General features: G+C 37.0%; 1 protein-coding gene across 1 annotated transcript in view; it reads right to left on the bottom strand.

Annotated features, from left to right (window-relative positions):
- Window positions 1-15,795, bottom strand: part of LOC103014414 (serine/threonine-protein kinase MRCK alpha-like) — a 217,196-nt gene that overhangs the window by 166,011 nt on the left and 35,390 nt on the right. Inside the window, exons 7-10 of the mRNA XM_057547872.1 lie at window positions 13,676-13,757; window positions 11,836-12,052; window positions 10,643-10,705; window positions 7,225-7,821 (exon numbers count right to left, since the gene is read on the bottom strand). Of these exons, the coding sequence (XP_057403855.1) occupies window positions 7,225-7,821; window positions 10,643-10,705; window positions 11,836-12,052; window positions 13,676-13,757 (959 nt within the window). The remainder of the gene's footprint in view (window positions 1-7,224; window positions 7,822-10,642; window positions 10,706-11,835; window positions 12,053-13,675; window positions 13,758-15,795) is intronic.

A 15,795-nucleotide genomic window follows, 5' to 3' on the forward strand; every position in this document is an offset into this window, starting at 1 on the left:
TGTAGCTATACACCCAGACCCAGCATGGAGGGAGATGACAAAATAATGCCCATCTCCCAGTTTCTCCCTGGAAGGAAGTTGTATATTTTCCTAGCTGCTGCCTGTGGTTCTGGCTTCCAGTTAGTCAGCATGTGGAAGCTCACTGGGATCCTTTTGTGAGCCTGGTAAACCTGGTGGACATGTCCCCTGCTATCTCTCCCAGCTCCAAGTAAGACCAAATTTGTATCTTCTCTCCTGAAAGGAGCTTGTCCACACCTCTAGCACACCAGTTTTCAACTGCCACCTAAGGGACTAGCCCCCAATTCACCTAGCTCTGGGAGCTGAAAGGGCTCAGCCTTCATGAGTCCCTGGGACCACTAAAAACAAAGGCTGTTTTACTTGGACAGAGAAGCATTCAGAGCAACTATTTCCCTTGGCTCAGCACAGAGTGAGGAAGAAAAAACTCTTCCAGCTCTGGATTCTTCTTCATAGGGGCTACCCGGCATATGTCATATTCTGACTTTTCCAACTCCTGCCTGATAACTGGGCTTCCAATTCACCTGCATCAGGGAGTTAAAGCAGCAGGCAACTGGCAGTTGTCCAGAAGCCTACACAGGCATATGAGCATTAACCACATCTTTGAGGACACTGATGGGTCTTGGAACACCCTCAACTACTGGAAGTCACTAAGAACAAAGACAATGATTTCAACAACCAGGCCAGGCTGATTAAGGAGGTTCATATCCTACACAAGGCCAATCTGTCAAAACTGGGAAAAGTGGCTGTTTTATACAAAAACCAACACAGAGAGTCAAAGAAAGTAAAGAAACGGGGATGTTTCAAACAAATAAACAGATCTCTAGGAGCTGACCTTAACGAAGTGGATATAAGTGAATTACCCAACAGGGAGTTCAAAATAATCGTAATAAAGATGCTTACTGACGTCAGGAGAATAAAGCATGAACAAAGTGTGAGTTTCAACAAAGAGACAGAAAATATTAAGAAGTACGAAACAGAAATCATAGATTTCAAGAATAAATGAACCGAAAAATTCAATACAGGGCTTCACAAGCAGACTAGGCCAAATGGAAGAAAGAATCAGACAAGGCAGTGGAAGTCATCTAATCAAAAGAGCAAAAAGAAAGAAGAACAGAAAAATGTGAAGATCACATAAGGGACACCAGTAAGTGGATCAATATATGCGTTACAGGTCTTCAAGAAAGAGAAGGAAAGAAAGGGCAGAAAGCATATTCAAAGAAATAATGCTAAAAACTTCCCTAATGTGGGGAAAGAAAGAGATACCCAGATCGAGGAAGCCCAAAAACTTCCAAAGAAGATTAATCCAAAGAGATCTACACATAGACACACTATAATGAAATTTTCAGCAGATAAAGACAGAATCGTAAAAGCAAGAACAGAAAAGCCACTTGTCTAATACATGGGAATCCTCATAAGATTAACAGATTTTTCAGCAAAAAATATTGCAGCCCATAAGGGATAGGAATGATATATTCAAAGTGTGCAAAGAAAAAAAAACTGCCAAGAATACTGTATCCAGCAAACTTGTCCTTTAGAATTGGAGAGACAGAATTTTCACAGACAAACAAAAGCTGAAGGAGTTTATAAAAAAGTTGTTAAAAGTTCTTCAATCTGAAACTTGAGGAGACAAGAATATACAATGGAGAAAAGATGGCCTCTTCAATAAGTGGTGCTGGGAAAACTGGACAGCTACATGTAAAAGAATGAAATTAGAATACTCCCTAACACCATACACAAAAGTAAACTCAAAATGGATTAAAGACCTAAATGTAAGGCCAGACACTATAAAACTCTTAGAGGAAAACATAGGCGGAACACTCTTTGACATAAATCACAGCAAGATCCTTTTTGACCCATCTACTAGAGAAATGGAAATAAAGACAAAAAAAACCCAAATGGGACCTAATGAAACTTAAAAGCTTTTGCACAGCAAAGGAAAACATAAACAAGACGAAAAGACAACACTCAGAATGAGAGAAAATATTTGCAAATGAAGCAACTGACAAAAGATTAATCTCCACAATTTACAAGCAGCTCATGCAGCTCAATATCAAAAAAACCGAACAACTGAATCCAAAAATGGGCAGAAGACCTAAATAGGCATTTCTCCAAAGAAGATATACAAATTGCGAACAAACACATGAAAGGATACTCAACATCACTAATCATTAGAGAAATGCAAATCAAAACTTCAGTGAGGTATCACCTCACACCGGTCAGAATGGCCATCATCAAAAAAATCTACAAACAATAAATGCTAGAGAGGGTGTGGAGAAAAGGGTGCCCTGTTGCACTGTTCGTGGAAATGTAAATTGATACAGCCACTGTGGAGAACAGTATGGAGGTTCCTTAAAAAACTAAAAACAGAACTACCATATGACCCAGCAATCCCACTACTGGGCATATACCCTGAGAAAACCATAATTCAACAAGAGTCATGTACCACAATGTTCATTGCAGCTCTATTTACAATAGCCAGGACATGGAAGCAACCTAAGTGTCCATCAACAGATGAATGGATAAAGAAGATGTGCCACATACATACAATGGAATATTACTCAGCCATAAAAAGAAACGGCATTGAGTTTTTTGTATTGAGGTGGATAGACCTAGATCTGTCATACAGAGTGAAGTAAGTCAGAAAGAGAAAAAGAAATACCGTATGCTAACACATATATATGGAATCTAAAAAAGAAAAAAAAAAGGTTCTGAAGAACCTAGGGGCAGGACAGGAATAAAGACACAGAGGTAGAGACTGGACTTGAGGACACGGGGAGGGGGAAGGATAAGCTGGGACGAAGTGAGAGAGTGGCATGGAAATATATACACTACCAAATGTAAAATAGATAGCTAGTGGGAAGCATGCACATAGCACAGGGAGATCAGCTCAGTGCTTTTTGACCTCCTAAAGGGGTGGGATAGGGAGGGTGGAAGGGAGAAGCAAGAGAGAGGAGATATGGGGATATATGTATATGTATAGCTGATTCACTTTGTTATAAAGCAGAAACTAACACACCATTGTAAAGCAATTATACTCCAATAAAGATGTTAAATAAATAAATAAATGGAATCATATGGTATTCATGATTAATTATATCTGCTACGCCCAAATACATTATAAAAACACCTTCAGAGTGGAATCCAAAGAGAATCCCATAATAATATTGTAATTATCAAAATCTTTTTTTTGACACACAGGGTTAACATAAATTAAAATGGCACATAAATGATGCACATGGGTCCAATTATATAGTACAACACGTATGTAAAATCTGACAAAAATCTTTCTAACACCTACATCTAACAGCAGCTCTTTAAAGAAATTCCATAACATTTCAAAATCTGTGGCTCCTAAACCAGGTCAACTCCCAAAAAGAATATGGTGTAAGATTAGAAAAGTATATCTGGGGAGTGAAATTAATGAACAAAGCAGAAAGAACTTCCAGCCAGTAACATTTTTGGAACTTTCCACTTTATTAATAATAACCTCTTATGGCTCCTAAGTACTCACCTCAACATGAATATGTCTCCCCATTAAAGCAACAGCAATATAATTAACAACACTTCCTACACTCATGTTGTGCCTCTCTTTCCTTTTTCCTGTGGCCAACTCTTGAAAGTGTCATTTACGTTTCACATCCTCCACTTCCCAGCCCTACTGACACCCAGTCCATGGCAATCTGACTTGCGTCTTAACCCATCCATTAAAACTGCTCTCACTACAAGTCATTAACCGTCAATTATTCCTAAAACCAACAGACACGTTTCAGTCTCTGTCTTACTTGAAAGCTCAGCGATACTTGCCTCCTACAATTCTCCCTCTCAGTTTCCTTTGTGGGCTTCTTGCCCTCTGACCACCTCTCTAATATTTATGTTTCTTGGTCCTCTGGCCTATGTCCTATTCTCTCTCACTCTGTTTACTCTCGCACTGGAAGTACAAGCTCAGCATGTCCAAGGAACCAGGCTGATAATGCCAGAAGCTAGTCATTGATTTTAGCTTTACCACAAATGGGATGGCCAGACATTGTGTGCTCTGATGTGTTCAGTGTGACATACAAAACTAGTAAGAAATTACTCTTATTAGAAGCCGTTAATGCTCATTTTCAGTTGTAGGAAATTCAGGACATAGAGGAAGAAGTTAGAAAGCACCACGAGGAAACAGACAGATCTAGATTGTAGAACATCCTACAGGAGAGCAAATCAATGGTGTGGAAAACCACTCAGGATTAGAAGATATTTAAGAGTTAACCACAACATGCCATGTGTGGACCATTTTTGGATTCTGATTCCAAGAAATACACTGTCAAAGAGATGTCTTTATGATAATCAGCAATATTTTAATATGGACTATTGGATGGTAAAAAAGAATCATTGGTAATTTCTTCAGAGGTGGTAATAGTTTTATGAGAAAATGACCATATTTTTAGAGATGTATGTTAAGGTGTGTAGAGGTGGAATGAAAATAATGTTTGGGATTTTATTTCAAATACTTCAACAACTCAACAAAAAAGAAAAAAATTAAGTTATCATATTCCTTCCTCCTCTGCCCATCTGAATCTGTCCCACCTCGTGTTTTATTATCTCAGTAATATCAGTGGCATCACTCATTTGCTCAACTAGGAAATCCTGATTCTCTGGTCCCTGAGCTTCCACTTCTAATCAAAGCTTTGTAAAGCAAAGTTTTGTCAATTATATCTCCTCAATATCCCTCAACTTGTCTCCTCTCTATCCCAACTGTCTCTACCGTACATAATTTTAATCCACAATTTCTACAATGACCTCCTAGTTGGTCTCTTGGGCTCCAGTCTGATCTCTCGTTTATCGTTTACCTCACCACTAGAGCCTAGGGATTTTTCTGAGGTGCATCTCTAACCATGTCAGTGCGTCTGTGATCTGGCTCATGAGAACTCCTCCAGTCCCAATTCTTGAACTCTTATCTTGAACTCCATGTCTGAAACAGTGACCTTATTATAGTTCCTCACAAAATGCAGTATCAATGGCCTTTTCCAGTTATGACAGAGTTGTCTGCTATTGGAATTACCCTCCCACCATCAATAATTATAAAATGGACATAAAAATATAAAAATGGACAAGTCATATGAAATAACTGTTTTTAGGCATTAGTTAGTAGACAGCACAGGACTGCCATTCCTAAAAGAAGATAAATATATAAGGTGGGTCCCACATTCCGCTGTTTCTCTGCCTAACGGAAATCTCCAAAACTGCTATGTAGGAAAATGGAACCCAAGCAGAGAGTTGAAGTTTTGCCAGGCAGAGGAAACAGATTCTAATGTGTCTGGAATTTGCAAGGCAGAGTACACAGAGGAAAAAGCCACAAAGAAAGGTGTCCCAGAAATCTGCACAGCTGTTCCCTCGAAGTTCCTGGCCAAATCCAAAACTGCACACAGACAGAGCAAGATTCCACAAGACTCACGCAGAGCATTGAGAGTGAACAGAAATTTCATAGGTAGTACAGTGCTGGAAAGACATTAGATTTCTGAACCAGACAGAGTAGAGAGACATTGGTGAAAACCCTAGGCATTCAGTTGAGACCCAGAAAGGCCATTCTTTGGGCATGAGGACTAGAAGAAAAACCAAAATAGGCCCGCCCTAACAAAGTCTAATTCCAAGCCTCAGTAAAACTAAAGTGACCCATCAGTAGGTTAATTGTCTGTCAGAACAAAGCACACAACACTCTCTAGAGAAATACATAATATAACCCAGAGTCCCTGTATCATAGCATTCATAATGTCCAGCAAAGATAAAAAAATAATAAGACTTGTAAAAAAGCAGGAAAATAACAGCTTTAATCAAAAAAAAAAACATTCAGTAGAAGCAGACCCATAGAGGCCATATGTTGGAATAATTATAAATAATTGTATAAATAGTTTAAGACTGTGAAAAAATATAAACAAATTGGCAGAGAGGAGAAATCCAGCAAAGAAATGGAAATTTCAAAAAAATACTTGAAATTATAGAACAGAGGAATATAATACCTGAAATGCCTAAAAATCCCTGGACAAACCAGGGGTAAAAGATCGGTGAAACTGAAGATACAATCAATATAAATTATCTAAACTGAAGTAGAGAAGAAAAAAAAGATTTTTAAATAACAGAGCCTCAACGATTTGTGGAACAAAGTCAAGAGGTCTAATATACATGTAATTGGATCTCCAGAAAAGAGAAAATAGGTTAAAAAAATTTTTAGAAAATATAATGCCTAAAAATTTTCCAAAATTAATGAAAGATAGCAATCTTCAGATCCAAAAAGTCCTGAAAATCCCCAGCAGAATATATACAAAGAAAATCACATGTAAGCACATCACAGTCAAATTGCTGAAAACCAAAGATAATGAGAAAATCTTAATGTCTGCCAAATAGAAAAGACAGAGGGAACAACAATAAAAATGGTTGATTTCTCACTGGAAACAATGGATACCAGAAGAAACTAGAATGACACTTTTTAAGTGCTGAAAGAAAAAAACGCTTCTCGCTTTTTTAGCTGGCCTTTCCAGACTCACCAGTTTAGATTGTGTCCCTCCTACGTGCTCCTGTAGAATACTGTACTCCCCTATCACAGCACTTGCTTAATTATTGATCTCATATCATGATTATAATCTCAATAAAGATACAGACTATTTCACCATGTTTAATATTGTGCCCTTAACTTTTAGCATAGTAAGTTCATATTAAGTGCTCAATTACTATTCTCTAAGTGAATAAAAAATGCTATAGTAAATTTATAAAATGATGGCCTGCATCAATGAAATATCAAATAGGCTAAAAGTATTTAGGAACATTCTATGTAGACTTTACATAAGCTAAATCTAAAAGGCAAAAAGTAATCTACTTAGTAACTATTTCTTATGGTTAATTAATGCTTATGTGGTTTTCAGTGACCATGAAGATATCTACTTAGGAGCTTACAAAAAGCAACAACCTGGATTAAGAATATATTCAAGGTAAATTATCCTATGAATATAGTATAAATTAAAGGCTAAGTTATTTCACATGTATGACTTAGATATAACTTCTTTAGAGCTATTCTACTTAAAAAGACATAGACAACTTAGGAAAATTCTTCAGTGATGTAGTTTTCAAAAATAAAACCGTCATTAACAACATTTAGTCATACGATATAGAATTGTAATAACAAGGTTGGAAATGTACAGAGAGACAAGGAAATAAATTGTAAGATAGCCTTACAGCAATAACTTGGAGTTGCTGGCCACATCAGTTCAGCTGGCCTAGATCTGAGGCCCCTGCTGTCAGTGTAAATTCCAATGCTCTTAAAACATAACAGATACTCAATACTAGAGATCTCAATTGCACAGAGAGCATCCACTGGTTGATGTGCAATAAATGACAGTGTAGGGTCATGGGAGTGCAGCATCCTGTATGGAATTCTTTCTCTCCTCAAGGGGTATCTCAGGAATCCTGATTGGAATCCTACACAGAGCTGTTCGCTGAAGATGCCCATCCACTGGACATTGGTTGGGATTTGGAGCTCTTTAAATTTTCTGTGAGAAATTTTCTTGCTCTGAAACAGCTTGTAACAGAAGATTTGGCTTTTCCTAGCCACACAGAGGCATGTATGGGCCCCTTGGCACACTGTTCCAGAAGTCACGGTCTGGCACCCTTTGGTTTCTGCCAGCTTGTGAATATCAGTCTTTCGTCCATCCAAAGCTGACATGGGAAACAGCTGCACATGGTGACTTCGTCCTGAGATCACTGCAACCATCTGGCCATGGGGGATAAGCTCAATCTGGTGAATCTTCTTCATGTAGCCAATGCGAATAATTTCTACACAAATAAGCATATTTGTAAGTCATTTTAAAATTCATAATAACTTCTGTTTACTTATTTCAACTGTTCTCCAAATTTTACTCATAAGCAACTAAGAAATTTTTCCCAATAAAAATGATCTGATAAATCTTCTTAGTGTCATCAACTTGAGTAATTTCTCTACAAATAAAACAGCAAGTCACCTTCAAATAGCAATGTTTTCTTATTTTTTTATTTTCTTTATTGAGGTATATTTGACATATAACATTATACTAGCTTCAGGTGTACAACATAATGATTCAATATTTGTGTGTATTGAGAAATTGTCACCACAATAAATCTAGTTAACATCCAACACTGTAGATAATTACAATTTTTTCTTGTAATAAAAAATTTTAAGATCTATTCTCTTAGCAACTTTCAAATACACAATATAGTATTATTAACTATGATCATGTTGCTGTACATGACATACCAAGGACTTATTTATTTTATGATTGGAAGTTTATACCTTTAAAACCCCTTCACCCATTTTGCCCATTACCCCCACCTCTGGCAACCACAGATTGTTTTCTGTATCTATGAACATGTTTGTTTAGATTCCACATATAAGTGAGATCATATGGTATTTGTCTTTCTCTGTCTGACTTCTTTCACTTAGAGTAACAACCTCGAAGTCCATTCATCTTGTCATAAATGGGAAGATTTCTTTCTTTTTTATGGCTGAATTATATATATATATATATATATATATATATATATATATATATATATATATATTATATATATATTTTATTTATAATATATATAATATATATATGTATGTATGTATATATATCTCACATCTTTACCCATTCATCCATTGGTAGACACTTAGGTTGTTTCCATATCTTGACTATTGCAAATAATGCTGCAAGGAACATGGAGGTGCGATATCTTTTCAAGTTAGTGTTTTTGTTTTATTCGAATAAATGTCCATAAGTGGAATTGCTGGATCACATGGTAGCTCTATTTTTAATTTCTGAGGAACTTCAATACTGTTTTCCATGTGGCCGCAACAATATACATTCCCATCAACAGTGAACAAGCGTTCTCTTTTCTCCACATCCTCACCAACACATTATTTCTTGGCTTTTTAATAATAGCTATCCTAACAGGTATGAGGTGATATCTTATTGTGGCTTTGATTTGCATTCCCCTAGTGATCTTGAGCACCTTTCATGTATCTGTTGGCTATCTGTATGTCTTCTTTGGGAAAATATCTATTCAGATCCTCTGTCCATCTTTTAATCAGATTGCTTAGGCTTTTTGCTATTGAGTTTTATGAGTTTTTATATATTTTGGATATTAACCCCTTATCAGCTATGATTTGCAAATATTTTTTCCCATTCGATAGGTTGCCTTTTCCTTTTGTTGATGGTTTCCTTTGCTGTGCAGAAGAATGTTTTCCTATTTTAAAATTCTTTCCGATTTTTACTCCAATGGATTTAAATCAGGTTCTAATAAAATCACAGACATAAACGCAAAGGGTAGGTTTGAGAAGGACCAAAAAGGGATAGGAAGAGGATAAGAGATCAAAAATTATATAGGTTAAAAAAAAAAAGATAATTATTCCATAGATAACATAATTACCTTAAACATAAAATTAGCATAATAAAGCACTAAATTCAGTCCTGAGATTCCAGACAGCAAGGCGAACACCCTCAATGTCTGACAAGTGGAAATATACTGCTTCTTCTTTTTTTTTTTTTTTGGCCTTGCCATGCAGCTTGCAGGATCTAGATCTGAACAGGGATCAAATCCAGGGCCCCGGCAATGAAAGTGCCGAGTCCTAACCACTGGACCACCAGGGAATTCCCAATATACTGCTTCTTTAGGGAACAAAACTGTCCTTTTTTTTCTGGCACTAAATTGATTCCTTTATTACACAAACATTTGTTGATTGACTACTATGTGCCAGGCACTGTTTAAGTGCATAGGATACAGTGCTGAACAAAGAGAGACAAGTCCCTGCTCTTATGCTGGCACCTGGTGGACCTTTCATGGGTCTCCTCACCAGGACTGAGTCACCCACACAGCATGGGAAGCCTTCAATGGAGAATAGCTAATGCCCTTCAAATGCAGGTTCTCCTTTAACTAACTTATCATTAGAGTGCAAGACATTCAAGAGAACATCTATATTACAATGACTCCTCTTCATTTCATCTACTCCCCCATTTCTCCCTCAAACAACCATGAGAGCCAAACAAAAACAAACAAAACAAAAACAGAAACAGAGAACTCTGCGGTCTTATCTGAGAAGTATTCACTTTATGTTGTTACTCTTTGTGGTGTCAATGTACTAGTGGGGGAGGGGGATTCAAGCAGAAGTGTTTCCTTTCATGCACCAACTTGAAGACGGTAAACTAAGTTCTTACAGCGCACTTATTAGATAAAATCACTTGTGAAGATATTTGGACACACTACTATATATAAAATAGATAACCAAGAAGGACCTACTGTATAGCACAGGGAGCTCTACTCAATCTTCTGTAATAACCTATATGGGTAAAGAATCTGAAAAAGAATGAGTACATGTATATGTATAACTGAATCACTTTGCTGTACACCTGAAACTAACACAACATTGTAAATCAACTATACTCCAATAAAATTTTTTTTCAAAAGATATTTGGACTCTGGAAGATTATGGATCTCTGAAAGGAGAAAAGTCATCAGTTGACTTGAAAACACATCGAACCAGATGTGGAAAATTTCTTTTACAGAAAAGAAGAGAAGAACCTGATATTATTACTATTAGAGTTTAAAGTTATTCCAGAACAGTAAATACTCTCCTTACCATCTATGGTAACGTGGACAACAAATAACCCTTCTTCATTTCCCAGAGCGATTCTTTTGTGATCTATATTTGACACATAAATTAAAATATCAAGTATTTTTGGGGGCAAACATTAAGTGAAGCTAATAAGATAAACTGGACAAGTTTATCAATGTTGAAAAAGTGTAGAAATCAAATTAAGTATATATTTAGCAATACTACAGTGAAAAGAAACATAAAAATAAATAATTGGCACTATGATTTTTCTTTCACATTACAGAAATAAGCATAATAAAACATTACTTTTCTCAACAGAAAGATCATTTTACAAAGTAATCTTTATGAATACTTAGAGAAAGTATAATATTCAAGTAATGATAAACTGTCAAATTTGCTATAAATAAGTGATGTTTCATGAATGAAAAAATTTTATAAAATAATTTGGTGACCTTGGCCTGAGCTAAAACAGCATGGGGAGGTATGTCACAACAGAGTGAGAACTAAAAAAGTGCAAAGATAGCACATTACGTGAAGGCTTTGAATACAAAGCACAGATATTACATATATAAGCTCATTTAATCCTCTCCATAACTGAAAAACTGGAATTATCTGCATTTAACACATGAAGTTTAGTAACTAGCTCCGTGACCCCCAGGAGGAAATAGCTAAGTGGCTCTATTGTCACCAGTATCTAATGCAGAAGAAATGCTGTTTAAGAGATGCAAGTATTCTTGTCTATTGATAAAACTTTCAGTATTGATCTTAGCATTTCATTCATTGATTCACTTGATTTTCACTTATTTATTGAGTATTGGGCGTTGGGATTTGAAAGACAGTCTCTGCCCTTAAGGCAGGTAGTTCACAGTTACACACAAGGTCACACCCCTTATGTGTTTGGGGCCAGATGTGTTTGGGAGCTCATAATTTTTCAGACTTGAAAAGGTAGATTGAAAAGACTTGAAAGGTAGATTAAAGAAACGCCCTTTTAGGCAGGACCTGGGGAGCCATCATATAATCAAATATATTTTTGCAGAGAATCTGATGAGTAGCTGTGGGATAGAAGTGGGAAGACAACCCTCCACCCCCGGGTAAGCCTCATTCACTCAGGTTTTGCTGACAAATGAATTGTGGATAAAGTTAAGGTTTTCAGATTTCAACATTGGGACTGTGGTGAAAGGTAGGAACCTAGCGGGATAAATGTTGTAAATCCATACCTATGATTGCAGCTGTCTGGGTGGTTTTGATCAGGGGTAGATTGTTGTCATAAGCCTCTTTCAGAACATAGACTGAGCGGTCTCCGGAATGACTTTTTCTCAATATTTTGTGCAATTCACTCAGCACGCTCACCCACTCACTCTTCTCATTCTCGCTATCTGCTAAGATTGGGATTGAATATCTATTACTAGGTGCTGAGAGCTGGGAAGCTGTGACCTAGAATGATTTAAGGAATATCTAGGTTATAAGAAAGCAAGCATTCTTTATGCCAGCCTGTCTAGCATTTTTCATAAAACTCACCATTGTTAAACGAAATGTTAAATAACATTACCCTCTTCCTGGTAGTAAAATAGATGACGTGAGTATCAGAAGCAGGCCCAAAGCAAAGTGTCAGAAGCACTTCTATTTTGATCCTCATAAAACCACCGGTGTTCTCTGACTACCTAAAGTCTTGTACTTCATCAAATGGAAATAGCTACCATTTATTGAATGCTGACTCTGTACCAGGAACTGCTCTAAGAAATTGACATGTGTTAATTGATTAAATCCTCACAGAAACCTCAGTGCCTAGTTACTGCTATTCTCTCCATTTTATCAGTGAGAGGACAGGAGCACAGCAGGGTAGAATGCAGGCAGTCTGATGCCAGAACCTCCACTCTGAGTCTCTCTATTGCTTTAATTCTAACACACAGCTTTGCATCTTTAGCTTATCTCTGAAACGGCAATGTGTTTTGCAATGGCAATCATCATAATCAATTGTGATATTACAGAATGTTCAGGAGTTTTTTGTTGTTAAGTTAGAAATATTCAAAAACACATGTTTTCCTTGTTGCTACATGCCTATAACTTACATTATACTAGTAAATGGCAAATCAGATTTAAATTTTAAGGTATATAATTAAGCTAGCAGAACTCTAATATATAAAACTTTCTTTTGTGAGCATGAAGTTAGCAGCAATGACATCATAAATTCCCACTGTAAGTCAGTTCCAAATGGCCAGGTCTTTGTAGTCTCTTGGTGGTTGGGTACAGTCTAAATAGATGTCTATCTTTGCACTAAGGAACTAAGAATACTCCTGTCTGGCCTTTGTTAAACCAAGATTCCTAGGTTGACTGTAACCACATGGGTCTCGAGGGGATAACAGTCCTTTGCTTTCTCTGTCACTTTATTTAATCCATTCCAGAATCACTTTTATTTTTTACATGAATTTTAAAGAGCAGAGTGTCTATTTTTTAGAGTTTGCAAAACAACATCTTTCCCCAATTTTTCCATTTTGTACTCTTGGCTTGAATCTGAATTATGACTTCAAAATATTGTCTCAGAGGAGACTTATTTTACCAAGTACCTCTAGTTTTAGAAGTTGCACATTCATGCTATTGTAGGTCCATGAATCGGCGACCTTCCTCTATGTCTGACCCAGAAGTATATGGTCTCTCTTCCTCTGTTACTGTTTTTTCCTTCTTCTTTCACACCCCCCACCCCAGTACCATTCTGCTTTGTAAGCTTCCCCTGTTTTCAGCTATGAATTAGATCTGTCCTGTTACCTTAGTGTGGAATGAATGGACACCCTCAGGAACATTTGTATCTTAAGTCTCAGATTTAACTGTAGAATGAAAGATGTGACACCTGCCAAAAGCTATTTATAGTATTTTTGAATAAGAATAAAGGGCTAGATTTCTTGTGGCAAGTGGGAGAGGGAGGGAAACTATCCCACAGCACTTCTAAAACCTCAACCTCCAGGTACCTTCAGTAACCCAAGGAGCCCTGACCTCTAGGAACAGGCAGAAAAGGGATGAAACAAAACATACAAGGGATCCAATGACAGTATGCAAGCTTACCTTAAACATACGAGGCATTTCCTTTCTCCTTGCAGGAATAAAATCAGAGGGCCAGACTGAACTAACAGAAAACGCTCCATCCCTGAAGGAAAAGCAAGACACTGGGAGTGAGTAGAATCACCGGAAAGCGAGTAAAACAATACATAAACATAATCCTCAATTTTAATTTCCCTGATTTTTAACATTCTTTTTTGTAGTAACTGACAGTGGTCAAAACATTGTATCAGCAGTACCCGGCCTGTCGCATATTATCAGAAAACACAAGTTAACTCTGGGCTGTCCCTGACTCACCATTCACAGGGAACTAGGAAGGAGCACCTGTCTGACTCCAAAGCCACGGTCCCTAGAAGATGGGCCATGTGCCCTCAGATCAGCTCATTTGTATATTTTTTAAATGTTACCGAGATAGACTTGACATATAATAAACTGCACGTTTTTAAAGTGAACAATTAGGTAAGTTTTGATCTATGTATACACCTGTGAAACCATCACCACACTGTAGGTAATGAACATGTCCATCACCCCCAAAAGTTTCCTGGTACAGCTTTGTAACCCCTACCCCCCATCCTTAGCACTCTTCCCTCCTCCCCCACTGATCTGCTTCCTGTCACTCTAGATTAATTTGCATTTTCTAACATTTTATAGAAATGAAATATACAATATGTGGTCTTTTTGTCTGGCTTTTTCTCAGCATAACAATTTTGTGATGCATTCATGTTGCCACATGGATGAACACTTCATTTCTATGTATTGTTGAGTAATATTTCATTGTATGGATATGCCACAACATATGCGTTCACCCATTAATGGGCATTCGGGTTGTTTCAAGTTTGGGGCTATTTTAAATGAAGCTGTTATGAATGTTCATGTATGTCTTTATGGACATATGCTTTCTCTGGTAGAAATACCTAGGAGGAGAATGACTAGATCATATATTAGGTGTGTGTTTAGCTTTTTATGAAACTGCCAAACTCTTTTTAACAGTGGTTATATGATTTACAAAGCAATATATGAGAGATCTAGGTCCCCCACATCCTCCCAATACTTGAAATAATCTTTTTAATTTTAGTCTTTCTTATGATGTGAAGTGGTACCTCATGGTTATTTTATTTGAATTTACCTAATAATTAATGGTGTTGAGCATGTAAGTATCTGTTATGTGCTTATTTGACATATGTATCTTCTCTATTGAAGTATCTTTTCAAATCCCTTGCACATTTTTTTTAAATTGGGCTATTTTCTTATTATTGGGGTGGCCAAAAATTGCCTTTGGTTTTTAAATAAAAATAAAAGACACATTTTTCATTTTCACCAAGAACTTTATTGTACAATGCATTCACCCTTTTTTTCCACTACCTTCTGCCATTTTTCAGGCAACTCCATAATTCCATCTTCCCAAAACTTTTTATCTTTTTGAGCAAAGAACTGTTCCAGGTGCCTTTTACAGTCTTCCAGGGAATTGAACTTTTTTCCATTAAGAGAATTTTGTAAAGACCGAAATAAATGGAAATCCGAAGGTGCAATGTGTGATGAATACGGAGGATGAATCAGAACTTCCCAGCCAAGCTGTAACAGTTTTTGCCTGGTCATCAAAGAAGCAGGCAGCCTTGCGTTATCCTGATGGAAGATTATGCATTTTCTGTTGACTAATTCTGGACGCTTTTCGTTGAGTGCTGCTTTCAGTTGGTCTAATTGGGAGCAGCACTTGGAATTAATCCTTTGGTTTTCCGAAGGAGCTCATAATAGAGGACGCCCTTCCAATCCCACCATATACACTTTGGTGTGGTTTGGTGGTGGTTCATTTCTCTTGCCCCACGATCTCTTCCATTCCACATTGTTGTACAGTATCCACTTGTCATTGCCCATCACAATTTGTTGCAAAAATGGAACTTTTTCATTACCTTTAAGTAGAGAAACACACACGGAAATATGGTCAAGAAGGTTTTTTTCACTTAACTTATGTGGCACCCAAACATCAAAGTCATTAACATAACCAGGCTGGTGCAAATGATTTTCAACACTTGATTTGGATATTTTGAGTATGTCGGCTATCTCCCACATAATCATAACGTTGATTGTTCTCAACTAATGTCTCGATTTAATCGCTATCAACTTCAACT

This window comes from Balaenoptera acutorostrata, chromosome 6 (genome assembly GCF_949987535.1).
Source record: "Balaenoptera acutorostrata chromosome 6, mBalAcu1.1, whole genome shotgun sequence".
NCBI lineage: Eukaryota > Metazoa > Chordata > Mammalia > Artiodactyla > Balaenopteridae > Balaenoptera > Balaenoptera acutorostrata.